Source organism: Sceloporus occidentalis, unplaced genomic scaffold (assembly GCF_023333645.1).
Source record: "Sceloporus occidentalis isolate IW3139 unplaced genomic scaffold, rSceOcc1.0.p SCAF_67, whole genome shotgun sequence".
NCBI lineage: Eukaryota > Metazoa > Chordata > Lepidosauria > Squamata > Phrynosomatidae > Sceloporus > Sceloporus occidentalis.
Window position 1 is genome coordinate 1,466,528 of NW_028317047.1, and position 26,504 is coordinate 1,493,031.

A 26,504-nucleotide genomic window follows, 5' to 3' on the forward strand; every position below is an offset into this window, starting at 1 on the left:
GCTTAGAAAACATTCCTTTGATTCTCCCAAAGCCACCCTCTATGTATTACATCATAGTTACAAATACATAGTACATAAAGTTGAAAAAGACCTAAGGCCATCAAGTTCCACCCTTCAACCTAACCTTCTTACTCTTGATCCAAAAGAAGGCACAAAACCACTAATTAAGCTACTTTGAATTCTGCCATCAGGGGGGAAATTTCCTTCTTGACTCCAAAAGGCAATCGGATTTCTCCCTGGATCAAGCTCTAAAATATTATTTCTATTTATAGCCCTGTATGTCATGCATTTCTAAAAAACAAACAAAAAAAAAACTAAATATGCAGACCCCTTTTGAAGGCATCTAATGTATTTGATAACACCACCTCCCTTCCCAGTGAATTCCATACCTTTATTGTCCTTACTGTAAAGAATCCCTTCCTTTGTCAGCTATGAAATCTCCACTCTTCCAGTCTGAGGGTGACCTCATGTTCTTTGTATATTTCTGTTAATGAACAGGTCACTGAAGAGCTATTTATATAATGTTATCATAGCCCCTCTAAGACGCCATTTTTCCAGTGTATATAATTTTAACTTTAGTCTCTCTCTTAATAACTACTATCTTTCAATCCCTTTAATTTTTTAGCCCTCCTTAGCACTTCTAGTTCCATAATGTGCTTTTTAACGACCGGTGCCTTCCTCAGCAGTCTGACCTCCTACAACATCCCCCACAAACACCTTTAACTCAAAGGACCTTCCAGCAAACACCCCTTTTGTGACGCCTGAAATTGTCAGGCACAGAACAAAGCTAGCAGTGCAGAGGGAACAAGTTAGGAGGCCCCATTAACAAAAATAAGTTAAAGTTTAGAAAGCTTGAGGGGATTGTCTTCGGGAATCATACTTTATCGCTGCGATTGCATGTGATTTTCATGTAAAACGTGAGATAGCAACCAGTAGAATTGTAAAAAGCAGGAATATTCTATTAATGAGAATGCTGGGTTGATTGAAAGTATTGTCCTTATAGAACAGGTTTTCCTTAAACCCAGTAATGACAATGCATTGTGAGCCTTTATGGGCTTTGTCGTGATGGGGTTAAAGAGAACACCTAACAACCAGGTTGAAACATACGTAACATTGTGTTGGTCCAGTAAAAATTCTGCTTCCACCTAGAAACATGTTTTAAAGAAAAGTATGTGACATACTTCTCCAAACGAAGGAGCTGGAGGAATTCAGCTGGCTCTCTCCTTGAAATTAATGCTCAGATATTCGGTGTGTTATTTTTAAAGCCTTAGAGGTAATTAGGATGCTGGGTTGCGTGGTTAGTGACATTAGTAGCAAAAAGAGAAGTGGTTATGCCATGTTACACATTCTTTTTCGAGGCATGGATAACTTTTACTTAGTCTAATGCCCTTAACACCCCCACTATAGAAAAATGCATAACGATGTAGTGTATGATTACTTCATTTCTGTTTTGGAAGTATTAAAGCTCTTACCTGACCTAGAACTTGCAGACTTGCTGCGGCAGCTGCCCTCCTCCTACATTTCTTTCTTTGAAGCACCAAGCGTCAGAAGGACCATCATTGAAATCAATAGCGGCACTTTCCACGCATGTGCACAGGGGTTCAACCAAACTAGAGTTGACTTGAGGAGAGCTTATGTGCGGGAAGATGTTTTCAGCCAAATGCATCTCCTGCAAGGCATTCAGACGGGGGATGGGGAATCTCCAGAATCCCTCCATGCATTTACAAAATGGACCACACAAAAATTTAAAGGGACCATGCAGCTATCATGTGCATTAAAGTGCATACGATGGCTGGAGTGTCCCTTAAATCTTCTTTATTGAAAAATGATTGCATGTATTTCAGTTTACCGTCCAATGCTTCTTTCTAATATAACTATGGGGTTTAATATTGTCCTGTACCCACATTTCAGCAAGATCTTCTATTAAACTATTGTGTTGGAATTTAAAAAATCTAAATGTATACAAAATAGCAGTCCCCATAGGCATTCTGCTACGTGCAGACAAAAGGGTTAAATTATATCTTTGCTGTATATTGTGTCTGGTTATATGCTGTACATGTGATCTCAGAGCTCCAGTCCTTAAAACAGACAGGTCATCCACAAGCACGGTGCTACATACAATGATACGGCTTAATAGTGAGAACAATCTTAGGAGAAGCTAAGAAACCATAAACAAAATATACAGAAGTTCAAGTATATTTTATTTGAGGTGGAAAATGTACCACAATACATTATTGCCAAAAATTCATTGGTACAAAAGTTTGCAGCTGGCAAAGATAATAATAATTGATTTTTATTTTCACTATAAATTACTTTTACAGTACATGGTATTGTCAGAACTTCAACTTGCATTTTGTTTTCTTCTTATCTAAAATTGCAACATCAGTATTAGAAATTCCTGAAGTAGGTAAGGCATGTGGCTTACAGAGGAGGTAGCTGGAATCAAGGGATTTCCATTTCTCTCTCAATTCCCACATATTTCAGAGCATCAGCTTGGCTATATCTGAAAAGCACAAAGAAAAAGAAAAATGGAAGGAATATCAACACTGCGAGCCCAACGTTTAGTTCAACAAGGACTCAAGTTCTCTCTCACCTATTTCGTTATGCACTATGAAGGGCCAAACTTGGTGAGCCTCTTCTGCGGCCCGTACAATACATCGTGAAATTTCTTGCACACCTTACAGCACCAACTGTGCACTATGCAGGGCCGGAACTCACAATTGTTGGCCAATTGTAATACATAAAGTCAGTGGGTGGAAACTGCAACGTAACCTGCAAACTTCCAGAGTCATATCTCCAATCCAGCTGGTATCCCTCTAGGCACTCACCTTTTCATTTGGGTTGAGTCCCAAGCGATCCTCAAAAGGTGAAATACCATATAAAACAAACTTGAGATGCTCACTAACAACGGACAGCCACTTCATGGATGAGGGATCTCTTGGGGTTCACTCCAAGTGAAAGGGTGAGACCAGTTGTTGACCTCCCTGCTCTTTTGTGCCTCAATGGATACCAACTGGACCCCACTGACAAATGTCTGGGGTCGTTGGTTCGCACAGGGGAAAGTTGCATCACATTTCAGTTCTGGGCTGCCCTTAGGACAGGATCAGACTGATATGTTGATTTTCCCCTGTATTAGCAGAGGCGAGCCACAACGTAAGCTGCTACCAGGCTATTAAGGCCGTCCTTTTTTAGTGAGCATGTCAAAGTTGATTTGTATAAAAATGTATCTAGTTTAAAAATTCCATTAAAAACCACTGGGCACACAAGTATTTTAATAGTTTCTAAAATGTTGCACTTAAGAATACTTCACAGAACACTGGCACCTAACAAAGTACGCCAACTCATATATAAATCTTTAAATTTGTGCCTTTTTGTATTTTTAGTTACTGTTTATAGAGGAAGGGGCTTAGTGGGGTACCTGTGAAATCACAGTATCTTAGAATGCCAGCCTAGATTAAGTTTTTTTTTTTTTGTTTAACCAGCATGCTAGCCAGTAATTATTACCGTGGTAGCAAGCAGCAACATTAGGCTGCCTGCTCCATGTATTGATCTTTGCCAAAAGGCAGCAATCAGATTTTAGCTTTTTTTTCCCGTTTTCGAAGAGAAGCTGCCGATTAGTCTGTAACTGCAAATAACGTTTTTCCGCAATCACTTTGATCACGGATAGAAGGCCCTAAACTGCCACCTCATTCATGATAGACATCAGTGCCCTTTATTGCTCTTACTCTGCAGAATTTAACACTTTTGTAATCAAATGGAGAATTTTAAAATAATTCATAGTAATACTTAATGCTTTCTTTCTCTATTTTTTTTTTTAATTAAACATTTGCCGTATTTATAATTTTCCCAGAAAACTCTGTGTCATGTGATGCATAATAAGTTGTTTCCACAGAAACTAGGTTATGCGATTAAATCTTCATGGGAAAGAATAAAAGATTGGCTAAAGTTTACTTGTTCAACATATTAGAGGGTATAATTAATGTTGAATTCTAAGTGCAAGTAATTCCTGTGGCTTTTTACAGTTTAGAGTCTTTGACAAATGTTCTAGATAGTAGTAAATCAATGCGTTAGTTAAGAACGACACTACATACCTGTAGTCGAAGAAAAGTTCTTCACCGGTCTGAATGGCTCTCTTTGCAAAAATTCCTATTCGGTGATCTCCATTAACCATCATTACTAAAGCAGAAGGGAAAAGAATGCGTTAATATTCCAAAACCTATCATTGAAATGATCCCAAATGGAAACAATTTGCCAGAGGATAAACCCATCTAATCTGCCCATAATTTTCTGCTGTAAAAGGGTTTTAGTTCTTGGTCTCGTCTTACATTCAGGATATCCTTATGCTTATCTTGTTAATGTTTACAGTTCTTTTCTATGTTAGTCATTACCACTTCAACTGGGAAGCCGTTACAGTTATGTACTACTCATCGATGAAGGAAATAGTAAAAGAAAAACATAAAGCTGAAAAAGTGTCAAAAATATCCATGGGTCGATGTTACATTTACTTATATATTAAATAGGGGACAGTGAAAATTAATTATTAATTTAAATTAACATATTAAAACATACTGGTACAGAAAGAGAAGATGGCCCTGCTCTTGCAAGCTTACGCTCTATTTGGTGTGGGGGCGTAAGACAGTAGGAGAGGGTTAACTCATTTTAGGGCTCCTCGGCCATCAACTTTTTAATTTTCAGGAAGGTAACAGTGTTTAAAACAATGACATTGATACTTTTTTCCAAGTTGCACTGTTTTTTTTACTTTGTATTTCATGCATGGGATTAGGAATCACATGTACATGCAGTTATTAATACATTCTGATAGACATTTTATTTACCCTTTGCATAGCAGTTTGGATTCACAGAATGGTTTGCAAAGCGAATTTTGTTGCCTTTGCGTGTTGCATCGACTACAAAATCTGAAATAGAAGAGAGAAAAAAAATGATTAATGTACTTTATACTTTAATAAATTCAATTCTGTTCTTATTTAGAACATGGTACATTCCCTATGATTGTAGAAAGCAAACATACGTTAAATGGTACATAATTCATTTTGAGTATGCTTATAAGCAAGAAGTGGAAGATCTTAGCTATGAAAAGGGAATAAATAGGTGGCATCTATATACGCTAGAAAAACAGCATCTATAAGGGATATTATAACACTGTGTAAATATGTGCAGGACTAACATAAGGAGCTCTCCAGTGACCTGTTCATTAACAGAAATGTTAATGTGTGACGAACAAGAGGTCCTCCTCTGACACTGGAAGAGCGGAGATTTCACATCCAACAAAGGAAGGGGCTCTTTACGGTAAGGGCAATAAAGCTGTGGAATTCACCATCAAGAGAGGTGATGTTATCAAATATCAAATACAATGGATGCCTTCAAAAAGGGTCTGGATATTTTTTGGGGTTTTGGAAAAGTAGAACATTTTAATGAGGTTTTTTCCCCCCTAAGCTATTTTTTTGAATTTTGACGCTTAACTGTGGGGTCGAACTAGACGGACTTTTCCAGCGTATGTTACTTTTTGATTCCTGACACGGACTTCTCCATTTGTATATGCCTGCTACTTTACAGACAGAGTTAGAAGTGTTCCAGCTATAGACCGTTACAATCATATTAGATCTCATCAGTGCAAAATAGGAACAGCTCTGACTCGCGCACGTGCAGAGAACAGCGTGTGTTTATATAATGTGTGAGGAGACGGACAAACAGATGGATAACCAATTTGTTTCAGAGCAAAAATATTTACACGGTTCCCAATGAATTCAATGTTTCTAATGCACTATTTTACATTTTCTGATTCCTCCCAAAAATAGAAATTGCGGCAATTATTCAATTAGTTCCTTTTTAAAGTTTAACTCTTTTTTTGACCATCATAAATTACAGTGTTACAAAAAACAAACATTATTATTTCTTATTACATACCATTGTTCAAGTTGAAGAGGAAGCTGCACATATATTTATCATAAACTTTTCCCCTCCGATCTGCTTCATCCTGAGATATGATCTGGAGGAAGAACAGTAAAGTTTGTGAGATGATCTGCTGGCGGCTGTCAAACATGCAGCAAACACACAGCGCTGTCCATTATACAAATCACAGACTGGAACCAGTGGGGTTTAAACTTAAAAAAACCAAAACAGATTCTGGCGCAAAAGCTTAAAAAAGTTCCTTAAACATCATAGCAACTAACAAGATGTCCCTGCTTACCGGAGGATTCTGTTGGTTGCTATGGCGATAAGACCACTTTTCATAACTTTGCATAATCCCACTGTACAATTTAATTGATCAGACAACGCCTTTTACTGGATTGGGCACACATATTGACATCTACCTGCCCTAATGGCTATGTTGCCCATCTCCCTACTACCGTATTTCCCCATGTATAAGACGCACCTTAATTTTGGGGCTTCTATCATGCCCAGGTTCCAGGATGAGTGTGATGCTAGCTGTGCTGGAATCTGGGTATGCCTGGGCATGGTAGGAGTGTTACCATGCCCATACTTATTATTTAACGACACGCCAAAGGTAAAGCAGAGATTATTATTTATTGCTTTATATAGTGCCATCATATTCCGTAGCACTGTACAATGGGTAGACAGGACATAACAAGCAGCCGCATTTTGACTTAGAGATAACAGGTGAGGAGGGCCTTGGTCAATGACCTTACAATCTAGAGGGTGAACTAAAGAAGAGGTAAAAGTGCCGCTGTTAGGGACGGACAAGCCACACGAGTATAAGTATTGCAGGAGAGGGACTAGGAAAGGTGAGCTAAAGGAATATGGGAGGAAGGGAGTTGAAATATGTAACGTTAAGCGTCCTTGGACGGGAAGGGAAATAAACCTTGAACGGGAAGGGAAGAATGAAAACAAGTGATTAGATGTTCTGTTTGCCAATAATATTGACTACAAAGCAAACAAAAAACAAATATCCATGGGTAAAACCTCAGCACTACGCTGCAAAATATGATGGTGCTATATAAATTAAACAAGACTTCATGAAACAAAGCATGGTACTTCTTTTCTTTAACTTTTTAAGAAACTTTAATAGACGAAAATTTTCAATGAGAGTCAATGAACGCATTGTACAAAACGCTGGTGAAGCAGGACTGTACAAATATGATAACGACATCAGGGGATTTAACAAAGTACAGGTTGGAAGTTTTTCTCAAAGGAGGAGAAATATTAGAACAAGAGGTCACAGTCTAAAACTAGAAAACAGGAGGCTTAGATGTAATGTAAGGAGGGTTTGCTTTACTGAGAGGGTGGAACAGACCCCCAGCAGAAGTGGTAGAGGGTAATACAGCGAGGGAGCTTAAACATGCATGGGATGAGCCTATAGGAATCCCGGATCTAAGAAAAGATCAAGGACTGGTTACGGTTTTATAAAACCAGGTAGAGGCTAGATGGGCCAAAGCTTATCTGCTGCCAGTCCTTTTTTCTATAATATAGGCCTCTAAATTGTGTGGGCTTGTTGTTCTCTACATAGCAAGTCCTAACACTACTTGAATAAGTGAAGAATAACACGACCAGCTTACCTCTCCACAGTATTCAGATATGAACTCATTTTTCTGCACAGGGTCTTTGATGAAAATCCCCCAGCCGGCGACATCAGAAGGAGCCAGTAGCAAATGCTAAGAAGAATAAGTAAAGCGGTGAGTATGTGAAAGGCCGGCGGCACGTTGGAGCACCTAAAGGGCCGTTCCAGGAATGATCGGTACACCACAGAAAATAAAAATGCTGACTGGGGTCAAAGGGAGCCACCACTGTCATGCAACGCATGGTACTGCACTTTACAGAGTCCACCTGCTTTTGGGATGAAGCCAAACTAGGCGTGACAGATGTTCGGGTTTGTGAAAATGGTGCGCGTAAAGCGGCAAAAATCACAAAAAATTATATCGCACAGCAGGCATTCAATGGGATCTACGTCCTCTCGCTGGATAACAATGAAGAGAGTGAAAAGAGTTCATGAGGCCTTTTCTCGCATGGTTGTCATAGAAAGAATGTAGTTTGAAATGGGGGGGGCTTACGTTCTGCGCAGGTCTTAAGGGCCAGGCAGCCATGCCGCCCAGTCACGTGCATCTACCATCAAAAACTTTATAGGCCTTACCTAGCGGTCTGCCCATTTTGCCAAATTTTCATGAAACCAGCCTGCGGGATCAAAAGTTATTATAACGGGGGCGCCAAAAGACTGCATTTTCTTTAATGCCCCTCGCCCAAAAGGATAGGTTATTTCTTTGTTAAATAAGCATTTCCCGTCTTTCTATTAACGGGCAGAAGGCCTTGTGCATAGACCCCCTACTGCCAAATTAAAATGTCCTCCATATACGTTTGGGAGCGGTAATAGAATAGTAGTTTATAGCGCGTTTCTGTTAGTTTAATTTAAAATAAAGTCATATCCCCGAAAAATTCCATAAACTGGCGATCGGCACGCACTACACACCTTCTTAGATCCCCGCTGAATGCTGCAGTTCTTGCAGGATACGTTCTTGCTGTCCCAGTGATCGGCGGCACCACATGTTAGACACAAGTCCGGGTCGCACTCGCGTACAGCCAGGTAACAAGGACACTGCTTTGTGTTACACTGCGCCTTGCATCTGCATCCGGGGAAGCGGTTTTGGCCTAAAGAGAGAGAGAGATAGAGAAAATGTGACTTTGGACAGGTGCAGGTAAAAAAAAAAAAAAAACCCCGAGCCATTTCATAACAATTTAGGACCTTCAACGCAATCTTAAAACTGGATTCAGGACATACTTCTCTAAAGACATAAGCACTAGAGATCTGTGTGTTATGTACAGTAGTAGCTTAAACTTAAACGCATATGATAGCTGAGGAGCCCTTTAAATGTATTTGGTGTCACGGGGGGATTCTGAAGAGACCCCCACCAAGCGCATGCACAGAAAGCTTCAGTTTCTCCTAAAAGCGAATTTAGTGATTTTTTTAATTTTTTTTTTAACCATTTATGTTCTCACAAGGCCGTCGGGGTCATTGAACACCCTCTTTGACGTTGCTCCACATACACTTCCAACCCAAGCAGGACGTTTCTCCAGGCTTGGCTTTGACCTTTGCCTTAAAGCAGTATCGGTAACGGAAGCTGCAGTACAAGGTGTGGATGCAATGGGGAGAGAACCGGAAGTAGAGAGAACTCATTCAGTAGGACAAAGTCGTCATTCCCCCAGCTTGTGGCTGGGTAACTATGCTGCATATGATCAACCTGCTTTATTGTAAAAAAAATTAAAAAAAAATAAAAATAAAATAATAAAATATATAGATATATATATATATATATATATATATATACACACACACACACACCCACCATTAAAGGCTTTTGGTGCCATAAAAATTTAAAATGTTTTAATTAATTTGGGGGTTTAATAGCTCTTGAGCGCTACATGATAACAACTGCCCTGTTTTTCTTTTTAAAATAACACTATACCATTTGTGCAATTCTCCATAAAAATTTGAAATTCGTATTAAATTTAATCAAACTTGATTTTTTGCATCCGCTAAAAATTGTAAAAAAAATAAATAAAAAAAAAAAAAAAAAAAAAAAGGATTTTATGGTTCACCATCACCCGTGCTCAAGATAAAAAAAAAAAAAACATTCACTAGTGCTTAGAAAATAGAGAAACAACTTTTTGTTTCAGACTGCCACTTACACTCAGAGCTGCACTGACAGAACTTCTCACAGAAGTTCTGGGCGATGACACATGGACAGGTGCTGTCACAAGGCTGCCGGGGATGGTCACACGGCTGGTAATTGTAAACATGATTGGAGGAGCCATCTTAAAAACAAAAGAAGAAGATAAAATCTTCGTATTTTAATCAGGATGAATGAAGTCGATTCATGGTTAGATCAATCACAATACAGCCTTGCACTAAGCCAATTATTTTCTGTATTTTTCTTGATAAAGAGTAATTTAGTCCAGGTTTTCCAGATCTGGAACATATGCAACAAATAACTTCCTTTCTAAGGACATCTTTTATAGGCAGTATCTAAACGGGACTATATATATATTATTTGCCAATCTTAGTTACCTTCATACACTTCACACATTTTTATTTTATTTTTGGTCAACTTAAGGGTAATGAGAGTAAAAAAATAAATTCTAATTTCTGTATCGTAAAACACAGCTACATTTTTCCTTTAATTTTGAATAATCATCCACCACACCATCTAACCTTCAGACATTTAAAGGGACACTCCAGCCATCATATGGACTTCAATGGTTATAGCAGAGTTTCACCTTTAACTTAACTTGTTTCAGGCAAATGCACAAATGGATTCATCAGAATCCTCTTTTACCCCCCCCCCGTTAGCCCCACATATTAGGAATTTTAACAAAAGATCATTCTATTTGTTAGATCAACTGTTTTTTGTTAGATCTACTGTAAAGTATGCAATGTTAACATTCTTTCTTTAGCCAGCCCCCCCAACACAAATTTCAACAAACTGTTATTGATTATGATAGCTCTGTGTTAGATCTTGATTAATCAGACAAACTTTGTTATATCTAGTCTAATTACTGAGATATTGCATATTTAATGAGGGGGGTTCTGCCCCCCCCACTCAACTGAAATTTGGAATTTTTTTTTATCGATTGGAGTAGATATTCATTAGATACGATAAGATTAACTATTTTTTTCTGTTAGATCTATCAGGCAGCAGGCGGTATTCACAATCCTATTTTGTGTGCGGGGGATGGGAATACGGGTTGCCCCCCCCCCCCAACTGAAATTTTATTTTATTTTTTTTTGGTAGATATTAGTTCTTATGGGGAAAAAAACTGTTGATTTTACTGGATCTATCACGCAGGAGGCGGTATTCACAATCCTATGTTGTGCGCAGATAGATATAACGAGAAAACTGTTGATCTTACCGGATCTAACGAATATCTACCAAAATCCAAATTTCATGGGGGGGGTTCACAATTAGGCAAGATCCAACAAAACTTTTTGTTGAGGGGGGCTGGCTATGGGTTTACGAATATTGCATATTTTAGAGTAGATCTGATGAAAAAAAACTGTTGCTCTAACCTGATCTAACAAATGGAATGATTTTTTTATTAAAATTCCTAATATGGGGGGGGCTAACCCGGGGGAGGTTCCTCTTATTGTATTTGTGCTCTTTACCCGCCCCGTCTAGGTTTCTGCATTGCTGGAGATGGCAGTTCTGTGCAGGCGTGGGATACTCCGCTAGCTCTTGAGTTCAAGAGGGTCTAATGAGAACCCATAACGCATGCACAGAAAGCAATCTCAACTGAGTTCAATGAGTGATTTCTTGCCAAAACCGCCATAAAATATGGCAGCAGAGACATACTTCTGCAGCGTTTTCACCAGGTAAATCGTTATTCATAAAAGTAACAAAAATGTATATTACAGTACTTACAGATTATGCATGCTTTGTTGGTGGGGCTATAGGGGGCATTATCATAGATCAATGACGGTTTGCATTTTGTGACATTGTCATCTGTATACTAAACATCCTCCACGTTCTCTTTAATCAAGAATAGATGGAACAACTTTTGTATCGAATTACATTTCAGAGGAACAATCGCGAAGAGAAAAACAAGATATCATACCTTTCTTCAGCTGTATTTTTCTGCAATGTGCAGCCCACAACCTGCAAGGATAATAAACCAAGAATGACCAAAAGTGGCAACACTTACTCATGTGCAGAACAACTAAAGAATTGGTTAGATTGAATATTAAAGTCAACCGATTAATCAATGGGCATCTTTAGCAAACAGTCAGAGTATTTATTGTTGTACTCTCTTAGGCTAAGACAATAAGCTACAAAAGGTTATTTGATTCGGTTGCAATGAACGTTATTAGCAAACTTTGGGAACCCTAATGTTTATCCATGAATAGAAGAAACATCTCTTCCCAGACCTGTGTTTTCTCTTTTTCTTTCTTGGAGGAGTATCAACATCCTCAGTGGGAACAGGTGCAATGATACTGGACTCCTTTACTCTAAACTCGTACACCTGCAACAAAGAACACATTTCATTAATTAGCTTTTTCCATGACTGGGTGCATTTCGAGTAAGATTCCCATCCCGGAGGAAAACATGGATAAGCTTATCCGTCTACAGCTGTGCATATATAATAAACAAATACAAAGATTTTTGCTTCTTAAAGCCTTGAGTTTCAAGGTTAGATATGGGTCCCCAGACGAATATTACACAAGTCTCCTCCACACTTTTGAGTAAATTAGTATATGGATCTTTAAAGAATGTCTGTTGGATCTCACCAAATAGATCAAAATTTTAATCTAACAATTCCACTAACCCTCCCTGCTAGCTAAGTGCATCCTGAAGGTCATCTTTGGAGCTAGCATTGCTCAACTCTGCAGCCCAGCCTGTCTAGCAGGACACGAGAAGGTTCAGCAGCGTTCATCTGGGAGGAACACCACCACTGGCTTTACTGAACCCAGCTGCAATAGGGGAAATCTCCTAGCTTTCGTTTAAACGTGAATAAATTAAGTAAGCTATGTTTACATCACTGACACGTTAAAGAAATGGGTAGAGTTCATTTACTAAAAACTGTTGTTCTGATCTGCTTGTCCTCTTCTCAAAATCACATCAAATGTTAAGGGACTTGCCTGCCGACACGTCTTGGTGCCAATTAACCTAGCAATTGCACAGAAGTTGTCGTAGTAGGTGCCAATGAGGACTCTGAAGAGGGATGCCTCTGCCCCACTCCACTCCACATTTTCAGGGGGTTCAGCATTTGCCTTCATCTTTATTGGAGTCTGGCATCTAGAGTTTGCCTCTGTAGAAAGAAAGAAAAAAGAAATTACTTCATATAACTGCACTGTCCTAGAAAAATAATGCTATTTTATGCAACATGTAAGTAGCCTGTTTCACTTGAGAAATGCTGAGCTAGGAGATAAGAACTGAGTCTGAGAAGGGTAATTATTTTCTATGTATCTTCTATGCGAGTCAATTACATAGTTACTCAAAACGCTGTGAAAGAATGAGGCAGGTAAAGAGATTTTGCCACTGTTTTTACTGACCGGATGAACTTGAAGTCTCATCCTTTTTCTCCTCCTCTTCCTTATCATTGCTCTCTCCTCCCGTTTCAGTACCAGCTTCTCGGTCGCTGTCTGTGTCCTTTGATTCAGACACATTGACAGTTGGTGTGCTGGGTCTGCTGGTGTTGTTGGGAAGACGACCTCTCCTACGACCACCAGGGCGTTTTGGTGGGGTCTTTATCCTCTCTGCTGTCAAAGCGGCAGCAAATTCTCTTGCTCCTTCCTACAAGACAAGACCTCTTCATAATCTGAATGCTCTTAAATATGGTATTTATGGATAATTTCTACTTTTCCTGACCCTTATATAAAGAAAATAACCAGGAAGGAAAAATGTATATTGTAGATTGTCCTTAAACAGACAAAGTAGTTTTAGGTAATGAAGAGAAATAGTAAATAGACAAATATCATTATTACTCAGTACATTTTTATGGTTTCATGCTTTGGGTTGTGAAGCAACAGTAGAGGGTGATATCACCAATGAGAGAGCCAGTATTAATCAAGCACACATTTGGGTGTGTGAATGATACATAATATAGGGTGGATGGCTGGCACAGACATAGACACTTAAGTAATCTAAGCCCTAAAATAGTAAGAAAATTATGAAATAGAGCAAGACCTACTGTCTGCAGTAACTGTCTACAAAATGATCTAACATGTACTAGATTTAGTTCAGACTGCATTCAACCAAACCTTATCCCATAATAGACAAAAATAAAATAAAAATATATATATATATATAAAAAAAAAATAAGCAGTATAATATGCTTTAATACGTTTAAAAATGTTTCAGGAAGAAAAAATAGAAATTAATTATCTAACAGGGTCCCTGCTAATTGTTTGTGTTTGCTTTAACTCTGAATTAACCAGTTATTAACGAGAGGGAACAAGTAGGCAAGCTCAACCTAACATTTTTAACTTGTTCTGGTCATGTTTGAGGTTTCTGTAAAAAGAAATGAAAAATGGCATACACTACAATTAATCCATGTGTTCATATAAAGATTAACCCCTTAAGGACAATGGGCGGTCCCTAAACCCATTGAAAACAATGCATTTAAGGGGTTAAATACAAAAAGATAGACATTTCTCATACCAAAAGCTGGTAGCAGTGGGGCCCACAAGGTTTCCCATCATTGGCAGCTTCATTGTTCTTCCTTTTGTATGTGTTGGGAGTGGCGTGAAGTGCTGTTTAAAACATTAACACAAAAAAATAGTTTTGGATTGTGCTCCTCGTAACATTACAAGGTAATTCAGATGAAAAACATTTTGTAACTCACTTACAAACCTTTTGAGTCTTTCGTATGGGCTTCTGAAGGAACTCTTAGATGACTGCCCACCCACACAAAAGGCAACTTATTCTCTACAGTGTAAATTGGTGCAACACAGTTAGCAAGCACAAGAAAAAAATAATTTTCACTACACTCACTTAAGACGCAAAAAATCGACTACAAAAACATAAAGACACACAGTGATGTAATAACTAGCACATACATGTACACTTTTACACTGAACACACATACTACATCAAATCAAGACAAAAGCACACAATATACACGCATCTATTTGTCTGGGAGTATGGCAAATTCTGAACCGTATATTTAGAAAATATGCTGATATGGTGTGTAACTTCTGCTCTTGACAACACAGGCTATAGAAGTATAGTTAATTATACATACCTGTTTCAAAAAGAAAAAAGGTAATTGTTAGTTTTGTGTAATATTTGGATTACATAAACAATGTTGGACCTAACAAAATAGCCAATCAAGAGCAGTAAAAACCCTTCTTATGTCATAACAGACATTTAGATTCAAGCGAGATGGCATTACATCTGTCCACCTTTCATGACTGGTTGCTCATTTTTATTTTATTTTTTTAAATATAAAAGATAAAAATATTTGGTGGGGGGGTTCAGTAAATCAGGAAACAGTGGCCAAAGACTTGTCAATAGAGGTTTGAAAAATATGGTAAAACTGCTGTATGGCAGGATATTTTAGTATATACCGTATTTGCTCGATTATAAGACGACCCCCCCAAAATCTGAATATTAATTTATGAAAAAAACAAAAAGCCTGAATATAAGATGACCCTATAGGAAAAAAGTTTTACCAGTAAATGTTAATTCATGTAAACTATGTGAATTGTTTGTTAATAAAAGCTACAATTGGGAAAAATATTTTGTTTTTATGTCCTTTTTTTCAACCTGCCCCCCCCAGTTATGCACATCTGCCCCCAGGTTTGCCACTCTGCCCCAGAAATGCCTTATACCCCATATATGCCACTGTGCCCCATGATATGCCTTTTAACCCTATAAATGCCACTGTGCCACATGATACACCTTTTAACCCCCTATGTGCCACTCTGCCTCCAGAAATGCCTTATACCCCTATATGCCACTCTGGCATTTAGGGGGTTTAAAGGCATATTATGGGGCAGAGTGGCATATAGGGAGGTATAAGGCATTTCAGGAGGCAGAGTGGCCTATAGAGGGTTAAAAGGCATTTCTGGAGGCAGAGTGGCATTAAGGGGGTTAAAAGGCATTTCACAAAGCACTCTGCCTCCAGAAATGCCTTATGCCCCCCATTTAACACTCCCTCCCCCTCCCCCCTCCAAACTTACCGGTGCATCTGAGTCCCCTGGTGCTTAGTCCGGGCAGCGAGTAAAGCTCTATGCGATTCGCGTAGAGCGGAAGTTGTCTACGCGAATCGCGTAGAGCTTTACACACTGCCCCGGGGGACTCAGAAGCACTGGTAAGTTGGTGGGGGCATAACACAGGAGGATCCAGGTCCCCTGCATCTGAGTCCCCGGTGCTAACTCCGGGCAGCATGTAGAACTCTACGCGATTCACGTAGACAACTTCCGCTCTACGCGAATCGCGTAGAGCTCTACATGCTGCCTGGACTAAGCACCGGGGACTCAGAAGCACCGGTAAGTTGAGGGGGGCATAGCACAGGAGGATCCAGGTCCCCTGCATCAATGTCCCCGGTGCTTAGTTCGGGCAGCGTGTAGAGCTCTACGCGATTCGCGTAGAGCTCTACACGCTGCCTGGACTAAGCACCGGGGACTCAGAAGCACCAGTAAGTTGGGGGGGCATACACAGGAGGATCCAGGTCCCCTGCATCGCTGCGGGGGATCTGGATCTTGGTCTCATAGTCTAAGGTCTTGATTATAAGACGACCCCGATTATAAGACGAGGGGTATTTTTCAGAGCATTTGCTCTGGAAAAAACCTCGTCTTATAATCGAGCAAATACGGTAGTTTAAATTTGGTGACACTTTAGACAGGCAACTGACTTATTGCACGAGCATTAATAGCAAAAAAAAAATACTAACAGCAGACATACAAGGTTAACCATTCTTTCTTTCTATCAACCTGAAGCAATGTGGACAATCAGGTGAGAACCAGTGTCGTCGCAAATTACACCTCTCTTCCAGTGCACAATAGTGTGGTGGAAAACCCAACGTGACCATTGCACCAAAGCAATGTAAATAAGTAAAATGTGTCAGGGTGTTTTACTTACGATGCAAAAAGCAGTCATATTTGAAGCACCGTCTACAGAAGAGGGTGTGGAATGAGTGCAGGCTCTGCTCCCTCTGTACGGATTTTGCATTTGGTCCATCTATGTTTGGGGTGCATTCAGGTGGCAATGCTCCTGGAAGCTGCTGTTCCGTTAGCTCCTTGTACCTAAATCAAGACATACACACATGTTAATTTCGTACGCAAACAACACAAATGTTTCCTGGCTCTACATGAAGTGTTGTTTTATGCAACTTTAACGTGGAATATCTGATGAAGCTCTGCACCACAACTAAAAACACCAAATGTGTAAGTGGATCTGTGCATCTGGAGTCAGTAGTATGGGGTATGTCAGGACAGGACAACCATTTCCCTTAGCGTCCTAAGCATCAAGGGATTGTGGTCCAACGGCAGACAAGCTTAATCTGTTCCCCAGCCCCAATTGTGAAAGGCCTTACTTCTCTTTCAGTTCTTCAGATGTGCCCTTGTCTGGAAACATAGAGGATATTGCGTCAAAAATCTTATCTGAGGGAAACTTTCGTGGTTGACAGGGCTCCTGATCTGCAGAAGACAATAAAAGGGCCATTACGGAATGTGTGACGGACTAGGCTAGAGAGCGAGTAAAGTCAGTGCGCATTCACTTTCATTTACCTTCCATGCTGTTGTCTTCGAGATCTTTTGTTTTGTCATCCCTTTCATAGTCTTGATTGTCATCGCCATCTTCGTCGTCCTCATAATCACTGTATTGGCTAAGCGCATTCACTAGCTCCACAAATATCTCATCATTAATAAAGCCACATTCTGCAACACAATACACCCCTGTCAGTGAGGATTCAAGAAATTAGTTTAACACCCAGATCCTATGGGCACAGAATCTTAGATGGGGCAGCACATTCTACACATTGTGCACGGCCCTTCTCACAGTGTTTTATGTGACTAAAGAGATGTCCATAATACTATGCAACATGATCTTACCTCTGTCTCCATGCACCTTTCCATCATAGTTCTTTATGAGTTCCTCAATAAAAGTCCCATCTTGGTCTAACACTTCATCACCCATATAGGGAATGTTATGCAACACCGTCTCATCTTCAACCTAAAGGGGTGATCCGAGAACAGTTACACACAAAATATGGCACAGCAGTGCAATTATATTAAGCAGTCATCTCTCCTTAAATTTTTACATACGGTTTATTCAATGCCACCCAACAGAATTAGCGTAATAGGCAGTCGCGAGATTGAATCTGGAATTTCTACTTGACATGTATGCAAAGCACGTTGATTTACAATAATGTTTAATATATTAAAAACATTTGTAAGCCTGTATAGGACACTGTGACAATGTATTTGTTTAGATATGTTTGTTGGCTGTCAGTATCTGACGTCTAAATATATCAGAACATACACCACATAATCGAAACCTATATCACACATGTGAAAAAGCAATTGGCCCTAAACCTAACAACTGGTTGTGCCATCCTTGGCGGCAACAAATGCAACAACTTTGAGGGTCTTTGGAGTAATTTTGGCCCACTCTTCTTGCCTTTTTAAGGTTATGCCACAGCATCTCAATCAAGTTGTTCTTCTTGTGGAATGCTGTGTTATGTTTACTCCAGAGGTAATGGGACCGATGTCTTCCAAAAGTTCCACTTTTGACTCATCAGTTCATAGAGTATTATCCCAAAGGTATTAGGGGTCATCAAGATGTTTTTTGGCAAATGTGAGACAAGCCTTTGTATTCTTTTTGGTCAACTGTGGTTTTCACCTTGCAACTCCCCTATGGATGCCAGTTTTGCACAGCCTGTTTCTTATTGTGATAATCGTGAACACTGACCATAACTAAACCATGTTGAGGCCTGCAGTTCTTTACATGTTAGTCCGGGTTCTATTGTTACCTCCTGAATGAGTCGTCGATGCACCTTGGAGGCATTTTGGTGGCCCGACTACTCTTAGGAAGGTTCACCACTACTCCAAGTTTTTTTTTTCCATTTGTAGATATTGGCTCTCACTGTGGTTCACTGGAGTCCCAGAGCTTTAGAAATGGCTTTGTAACCCTTTCCAGACTGATAGATGTCAATGACTTTGTTCCTCATCTGTTCTTGAAATTTCTTTAGATCAATGTGCTGCTTTTTGAGACCTTTAAGCCTGCTTCAGTTTGCAAGACAGGATCTATTTAATGGACATTTAGATTCAATGGGGCTGGCAGAAACCATGACTGGGTGTGTCTAGTGAAATTGAACCCAATTATCAATTAAATTTAGTTAACTTGTCGATTTTCATAACTAAGGGGGCAATTACTTTTTCACACATGTCCAAATAGGAAACAACTGCATTTTTAATCCCCGGGGTATGAAACATGTGTGACATAAGCAAACAATAGAAGAATTGTGGAAGGGGCTAATAGTTTTTCACAGCACTGTATGTTAGAGAACAGACAGGAGATTTTGTTAATAAATCAAATGCAAATGGTTGCTTACTGCCTAAAGATAAATACTACATGTGGAATAAATTTGTAATGAGTAACTTACCATAAAATTTTGCTGGAGAGGAGACCAAGAATACATGATAGGCACAGAGGCAACAGCGTTGAGAGTTTTTAGCGGTATAACTTGTTTTGGAAAATCAAAATCACTTGCGACCGAGCACTAGACAAAATAATAAATAAAACAATAAGTATAAGCTTGCAAACATATAACCTGATCAGAAGTAGAGACATTTATATCTACCGTTTAACAGCATGGGAGCTAGATGATGCTACAGAGGATAATGGTGTTTACACTTTAAGAAGAACTCATGTTAGCAACACTTGTCTCACATATCCTCATCTCCATCCTATAACGCTAAAGATGTACTAAAACCTGTTTGCCAGTGGACTTGGTGGAATAACAGTGATTCTACTATTTGATTACAGTCCCTATACCTTTTCCACCCACTGTCTTCTGCAGAGTAAGTAGAGCGAAAAAGGTTGCTGGTCATGTCTGTTATGAAGCAATTAAGAAACAAAGTATGCATCTTGCTGTATGGATAGGTGCCAGGCAAACAAAACTAAAACAAAAATGGACAACGAGGATAATATATGCACTGTACACAAAGGAACATGTTAATTTAAAGCGCGTCAGAGGACTTACCTCCCTGGTCCCTCGTAGAGAGCTTACAGAAGTCATGATGTGCACAGGCTGGATTCTTCGTTGCTTCCATTCCTGGTTTAGAATCTCCGTTCTTTCCAAAATCTTCTGTCGGTTGGAGTTAAACATACTCTGTAAAACAGAAAACTGGTATGAACGGTCTGTCCAACAAGGACCCAAAATGACTTTGTCTTGATGGATTTCTTTGACATGTTTCACTGATTCCTGAGGAAATGTAGCCCTTTAAGATGGTCGGTTTCATTGGCAGTAGCATACTAGAACAGTAGGGCATAGTAGAAAACAAATAGATAGAAACACTGTAAATCAGTATGGTGAATGAGAATACCCTACTGTCAACTTTTTCCTGTAATTCCTGTGTGTGTATTATTATTATTAATTGTTTTATATAGCGCCATCATATTCCGTAGCGCTGTACAATGGGATATATGCATAACCTTGATATTAATAGAACAGAAACATTAACCCCCATGTGTATTTTTGCCTTTCACATTGTGACCTGACCTCGGAGTGCTCCTATTTTTATTTACTCTCAAATGCGTTTTAAAGAGTTATTTTTACAAATAGTATTCTGTTCCAGATTATTATTAATTTAAAAGCTGTTTTAGTAGCGATGCAGTAGTCTAACTTCTTGAAGCTGGTTAACGGCGTGTTTGTCAAAACATATCAAACAACTGCATTTACATCAAACATATTTTGACAGTCTTTGGAAAGACGTCACATTTGTCTAAGCTCGGTTTATCAGCATGGGTATAGGATTTCCTTAATTACACTGAATGAACATCAAAAGGTTCATTAATAGCCTTAAAGAGGGTTTTTTGCAGGAAAACGCTCTGCTGCTTTATCTGGGTGTTTATGATGTTACTGGGATACTAATGACTTTTTCTATAAGTAAAAGTCACCCTAAAGCCAAGCTGGCTTCTTGTACCCCCGCTGTGTCCCTTATCTTCAGTTACCTTTACTTCATCTGCTCGCCTGAAGCGTTTGAGCTGCCTTAAGCGCATGTACTCCGATTTCACACGCTTCCTCCAGCACACCGGCCCTTTCTCGGATTTCTTGCCTGTCTGTCCCATGATTATCCTGCAATATTTACAAAAACATGAGATTTAGGTTTTTGATACTGAAGGTACATTTAATGCAAAGGGCGCTGCGGTAGACAGTGCATCATAAAATTACATTTTCTCTCATACAACAGTAAACCAAAATCTTCCACATGGAAAAAAAATCCACTCATGAAAATACCTCCCCTTTCTGTAGGTTCTCGTGGAAAAATATATAATTAGAGCTTAAAGTATACATTATGACCCTCTTGTCTGCAAAAAAAAAAAAAAAAAAAAAGGATATCTGAATTTCAAAGGATATGGGATGAAGAAGTATGTTTGAAACAACCCAAATTAGTTAATTTGCCTTTTTGGCTTCAAGAGACACCCAAATGGACACACTATGCGCTAGACAGGCAAACTCAAGCCTCAAATAGACCTAGTCACCACCTAGTCCGGTCATACTCCTAGTGATTGCACTTATTCATCACTGTTCTCACAATACCTGATAATTTTACATGTATAATGGCACGCTTCTCTACTGGTTACAAATCAAACTGCTTGGCTAAATGCTCTCAGGCCAATCCAATACCTGGAGAGATCCAAGGGCAAGAAATACAGTTCATTTTTCTTTCTTTGGTCATAGCTGGACTATCTTCGCAAACCTCAACCGTGACCATTTTTACCTTTCCCACGTTGTACCCAGGGCCGGCCCTAGGGGTGTGCGACCTGTGCAGCCGCACAGGGCGCCATGACAACAGGGGCGCGGTGCGGGACTTAAATTAAAACATCGGGGGTTTTTTTGTAACTATATTTAACAGCCTCCATGCTAAATAAAGTTTTTTTTACTTTAACACGGAGGATGTTAAATAAAGTTAAAACAAAAACCTTTATTTAACATCCCCATGTTATTTAACATCCTCTGTTTTAAATAAAGTTAAACCCCCCCAAAAAAACGGTGTTTTAATTTAAATGCCGGGCAGGGGCGTCGAGCGGTCGCTCGTAAAGTTTTCAGCAACCGCTTGGCGCCCCTCACTCTCTATGACTCCGTCGTGGTGCCGACGTTTCATGCCGAGTGCCGGAATATGAAGCGCGCATCGCGGGAAGACGGATGTGGGGAGAGGGGGTAGATAGTGAGAAGGGGGGGCAGTGAGAAGGGGCAGAGGGGGGAAGGCAGTGAGAAGGGGCAGAGGGGGGAGATTTTTTCCCTTTTTTTGGGATGGGGGTCGCCAAAGGAGCAGTCCACACAGGGCGCCAGAACACTTAAGGCCGGCTCTGGTTTTACCCAATAGCTTGGTTATGCAGCCCATAAATTGCCCTTTAATATTTAGAATCACATACTCTAAGAGAAATCACCTCATTAAAATATCATACAGCTATTTTAATTAAAAAAACAAGACCTTAGGGAGGGGAAATGTATATTTCCTGGCCACCACATTTAAAAAGGGATGATATAGGGACAATGTCATGAAAACCTGGGCCAAGAAGTGTAAATAATGTTTAAAACTTTGCTGAACATCTAACCCCCAGTTTTATGCTTCATTATATGAAAAAAAAAATGAAGCCATTTAAAAGAAAAAAATAAATTCTGACTAATGAAAGAAACAGTATGGAAGAAGTCTATTCTACACAGCGAGTAGACACTTACCTACAAAGAATAGATGTTTCATGTTTAAATCACTGCAAAGGAGGACAGCTGTACTGGTGAAAACATAATTTCGTAAGTGGTTGTCGTTACTCAATTGAAGATCCCTAGACTAAAAGAGCTTGTGATTTGCATGCGGAAAACTAATTTAATTTACGTGCCTTGAAATATAGAGAGCTCCAACACGTTTACTTTACACATAGGGAGAACTAGTTAGCCATTGTTCTCAAAGCTACAATAAAAACCATTCTTGGAAAAAGGGAAGCCAGTTTATCCACAGTGAAGATGTCTTATTCTATAAATTTTATAGTATTTTACCCCCTTTTTATATGCTTATACACAGGGTTGGGAAAACATCGTCAAGGTCACTAGTTCCATGCTCATGGTCACACATTGATAACGATAAACGTTTTCCGCCCAACATGTTTACTTACATAGACTAAACAATCCTTGTAATCTTCTACTAAAATAAACACAAAATTGCCCCTGGCATGGAGCAATTGGCATCTGCTCCAATTGGGTTTTTTGCCTTCCTCTGGATCAACACAGTAGGGACACAATATGTATATAGGTTGAACTTGATGGACTTTGGTCTTTTTTCAACCTTATGAACTATGTTACTATGTTACTCCCGTCATATGCCTGTGATAGTCACAAAGCCCAAAAAAAATAATCTGTAATTTGTATCATTATACTTTCTCTTGAGATCCTCCCCCAATGGGTGCTTGAACACACCAAACAGGTTGATCTGTACCATAATAAAATGTTCGGTTTCATTACTAATTAGAGCCTCAAGTAGGTCATACTAAACTTAACATTTATGCAAACAATGAAGTTACGACTTTTTGCAGAATGTATACTTAAGAGAAGTAAACTGCAAATTATCTCCACAGACGTTCAACTCTACTGGGTCATTTAAGGAAATATTGTAGAGAAAATGTAATACGTTGTCTATACGTGAAGCACATTTAACAAGAGTAACCAAACTCAAAATGGTTAAAACGTTACATTTTAATGATAGCAACATACGTTCACGCATTTCTGGCTGGTGCCATTAATAGCTACTCTGGAATCAGGAACCTGAAATCCTTTCTTGCCAAAATCAAGCCACAAACTACACTACATAGTAGATCAGCAACAATCCGGGGTTTGGAATAATGTAAACATATTTAAAAAGTTTCATAAGAATGAATGAAACTAAACTGCTTCAAATACATAACGATGATCCATCTTGAAAATGACCTTCTTCCTTAGAAGTAGTAGAATCGGTTCACTAAGTGCCAAAGGAAGCAGCCTACATGCACAATAAGAACTTGCATATGTCAGCATTTATTCTATCCTTTAACAATAATTATCAGGCCGTGCCTCAATTATCTCGTGAGACATGGCTCAGCCCTTTCTTTGTTGCAGACATTTAATAAGAATAAAAAGGAAATAACGTGAAGCCACTTCAAGACCACAGAATCACGATACCAGCTTTTACACAGGAAGGTCAAGTAGGGTTATTGTGCTCTACGTCTACATGAATTAGATTGCGCCCCCGCCCGCCATATCCGAGATCAGGAATATTTCCTTGCTGCAACCCCTATGGGGAAAATATAACCCTTGCTTGCCATGATGATGCAAATATAGGTCACAGGGAATTAGGAACTTCCAACCTGTATAACCTTAAGTCATAACAGGAATTAGAGAAACCAAAATCAGCATGGAAATGAAAACAATTAGAAAGTGATAATGGATTATATTCTCTTAGAGGGAACCATTGCTTTAGATTTTAAGGGATGGGTCAGGAACCACCCAAGACCAAGTACATCGGTGATGACTGAGATGCGTGTGCTAGCAAATACATTGTGCTACTTTTAAAGAAGGAGAGACTCATTAAAAAAAACAAGGGTACCCAAGATCAATAGTTAACCAGTACATTAGTTAACCAGGATATTAGTTAACCAATTGGTACTTTCAGGAGTTAAAGAAGAAGTAAACTGAAGTAAAACCTCCATGCAAACACTGAGGAAGTGACATTTATTTCGAGATATATGTGTTTGCAAGCACTTAAAGTGCATCAAGATGTGTGCAGTACTCCACAGCTTCACACGAAAGTAAATGTAATGGGAAATCCCAACGGACCCGATTTCTTTTGAAGCGAGTATGATTTCTCCACATATGACTGTTAAAAAGTCCCTTAAGTCATTTGGCTTACAGTAGAGAGCAATGAACAACCAACGTAACAGAACAGCCAACCTAGATTTTGAGAAGATCTGTCTCATGTCGCAAGGTACAGAAAATGCGTTGAGTAAAAAAACGAAATGTCAAGCTGGCTTGACATAATGACTAAAGTAACCGATAAAGGAATATAGGGGGGTTATCTGCCAAAGCCAAAGAATGCTCTTCTTGCAGGAGAAGCTCATCAGGGTTGGTCCTCCAAGAGCTATTTTGAAGTTAAGGAGTTAAAACCACAGTTCTCTGACAAAGCCGTGCTTTAGTGAATAAATCCCTGGTTTGTGAGTAGGAGGGGAGATAAAATATTTAATTGCCTCAACTTTGCTAAGCATTAGGAAGGGAAAACTCTGGCGATATTCTTTTGCAGTTACGACAGAGCTGGCCACAAATAATGCACTGTTAAATCTATTAATACTTCTCACCAACTTATCCATGTATTATGCTAAGCCAAGTCAGCATGTCAAGGATGGTCCTTCATCATGCATTGGAGACTAAATGTCTTATCATGGTTCAGTTTCACAAGAATGAACAAACAGAAGAACAATCTAACACTATTACTGCAGCAAACATCTGACCGATTAAGCAGCATCAGATTGCTGGACAGCAACAGAGACTGAACAAAGCAGAATGTTCGACCCAGCACATGGTCGTTAACGTCAGTGGTATCCAATCACCAAGGTGCCTCTCCGTTTACTAACCGGCTGTGCATTATCACTCTGCTGCCTTTCGCTACTAATGTGTGTATTTTGTAAAAATACATCCACAAAAATATTAGGTCAAAACGTATTTTACTTGTTTATATGCCAACAAAATGTTTTACTTCAACGCTTTCTTCTCTACGATGTGAGCGTCTCCAGGAAACACCTACATTTAAGTACTAGACAAAAAAATGATTTCCACAATCATATGAATGTTCGCTGCAACATGACTTCTCATCCTACGCTAACTACCCACTGTACATCTCACCACCTAAGCGTGAGCATAAACTTCTCTTGTCATACTCCGCAGCCTGAACGCTCAATCACAATACCCAAGACATCACGTCTCTCTAACAGTACCTTTCTACTTCTTTACCACCATCAATTAAACTTGCCAAAAAAATATACTTCCTTCTATTATAGCCCATTAAGTTAAAGAGCAGCTGGAAGAAATTATGAATCATATCACGCAGACAACAAGCAAATCACAACAGTCCCTAACTCCAGCCGCACACCCCCTCAAAGTTGAATACATTGTCAATCCACAATTTAAGTTGCATTGTATGTTCTTTTTGACATCATACGTTAACAGTTATAAATTATGTCAATGTCACGTCTAGAAGATCCACTAAATTCACAAGAAAACGTTCTTCAAGTCCACGCCACTGGTAAACTATTGCTTGCATGTGAAAAAATATATAAAAAAATACACACACCACCAAATTATAAAATAAATAAAAAAAACTGTGTTTATACATATTCTCCAAATGAAGAGAATGCAACAAATAGGCTGCTAGTCTTTGGGTTGCAATGATGTCTTACAGAAAATAATCTAATATATATATAGAAAAACAGACGGCGCTTAAAAGTATGCAATAACATAAAATTATATATAGATAATTTGTCTTTTTTCTTCATATTGTATTTTAGATTTCTTATTTTTATTAACACGAAGTGTGGCTGTTTTATATTTATTCAATGATTATTTATTTTATATATAATTTGATGTTATTGCATTGTTTTTAAGCGCTGTCAATTTTTTATTTATCAATTTGCTCCTATTGCTTCTAGACAAGACGCAAGTTTGTAAAACCTAAGCCTAACCTATGTTTGTGGCCACAGAGAAAATTTAACAACGCTTATTTGCATAGGCAAATAGTAGCTAAACTTTGTCTTCTATATACAGGTGAAGGACCACGTGATAAATAGTTTTAC

The 26,504-nt window shown here is 39.0% G+C and overlaps 1 protein-coding gene across 5 annotated transcripts; it reads right to left on the bottom strand.

Moving 5' to 3' along the window:
- Nucleotides 1-2,442: 2,442 nt before the first annotated feature.
- On the bottom strand, nt 2,443-20,759 carry LOC149286609 (histone-lysine N-methyltransferase EZH2). Of its 5 annotated transcripts, none has more exons than XM_089493817.1 (19): nt 20,643-20,759; nt 19,699-19,800; nt 19,072-19,188; nt 17,519-17,639; nt 17,195-17,344; nt 17,002-17,104; nt 16,548-16,711; nt 14,124-14,215; nt 13,016-13,256; nt 12,602-12,771; nt 11,891-11,985; nt 11,581-11,621; nt 9,658-9,783; nt 8,441-8,619; nt 7,536-7,631; nt 5,926-6,007; nt 4,836-4,916; nt 4,092-4,176; nt 2,443-2,503 (listed from the first exon to the last, which is right to left on the bottom strand). In XM_089493817.1, the coding sequence occupies exons 1-19, from the start codon at nt 20,757-20,759 to the stop codon at nt 2,443-2,445; spliced, it is 2,223 nt and encodes a 740-aa protein (XP_089349943.1). The 5 variants fall into 5 exon arrangements, with proteins under 5 accessions (XP_089349943.1, XP_089349942.1, XP_089349941.1 ...); XM_089493816.1 differs by having other exon boundaries at nt 17,204-17,344; nt 19,672-19,800; XM_089493815.1 differs by having other exon boundaries at nt 19,672-19,800.
- Nucleotides 20,760-26,504: the final 5,745 nt, after the last annotated feature.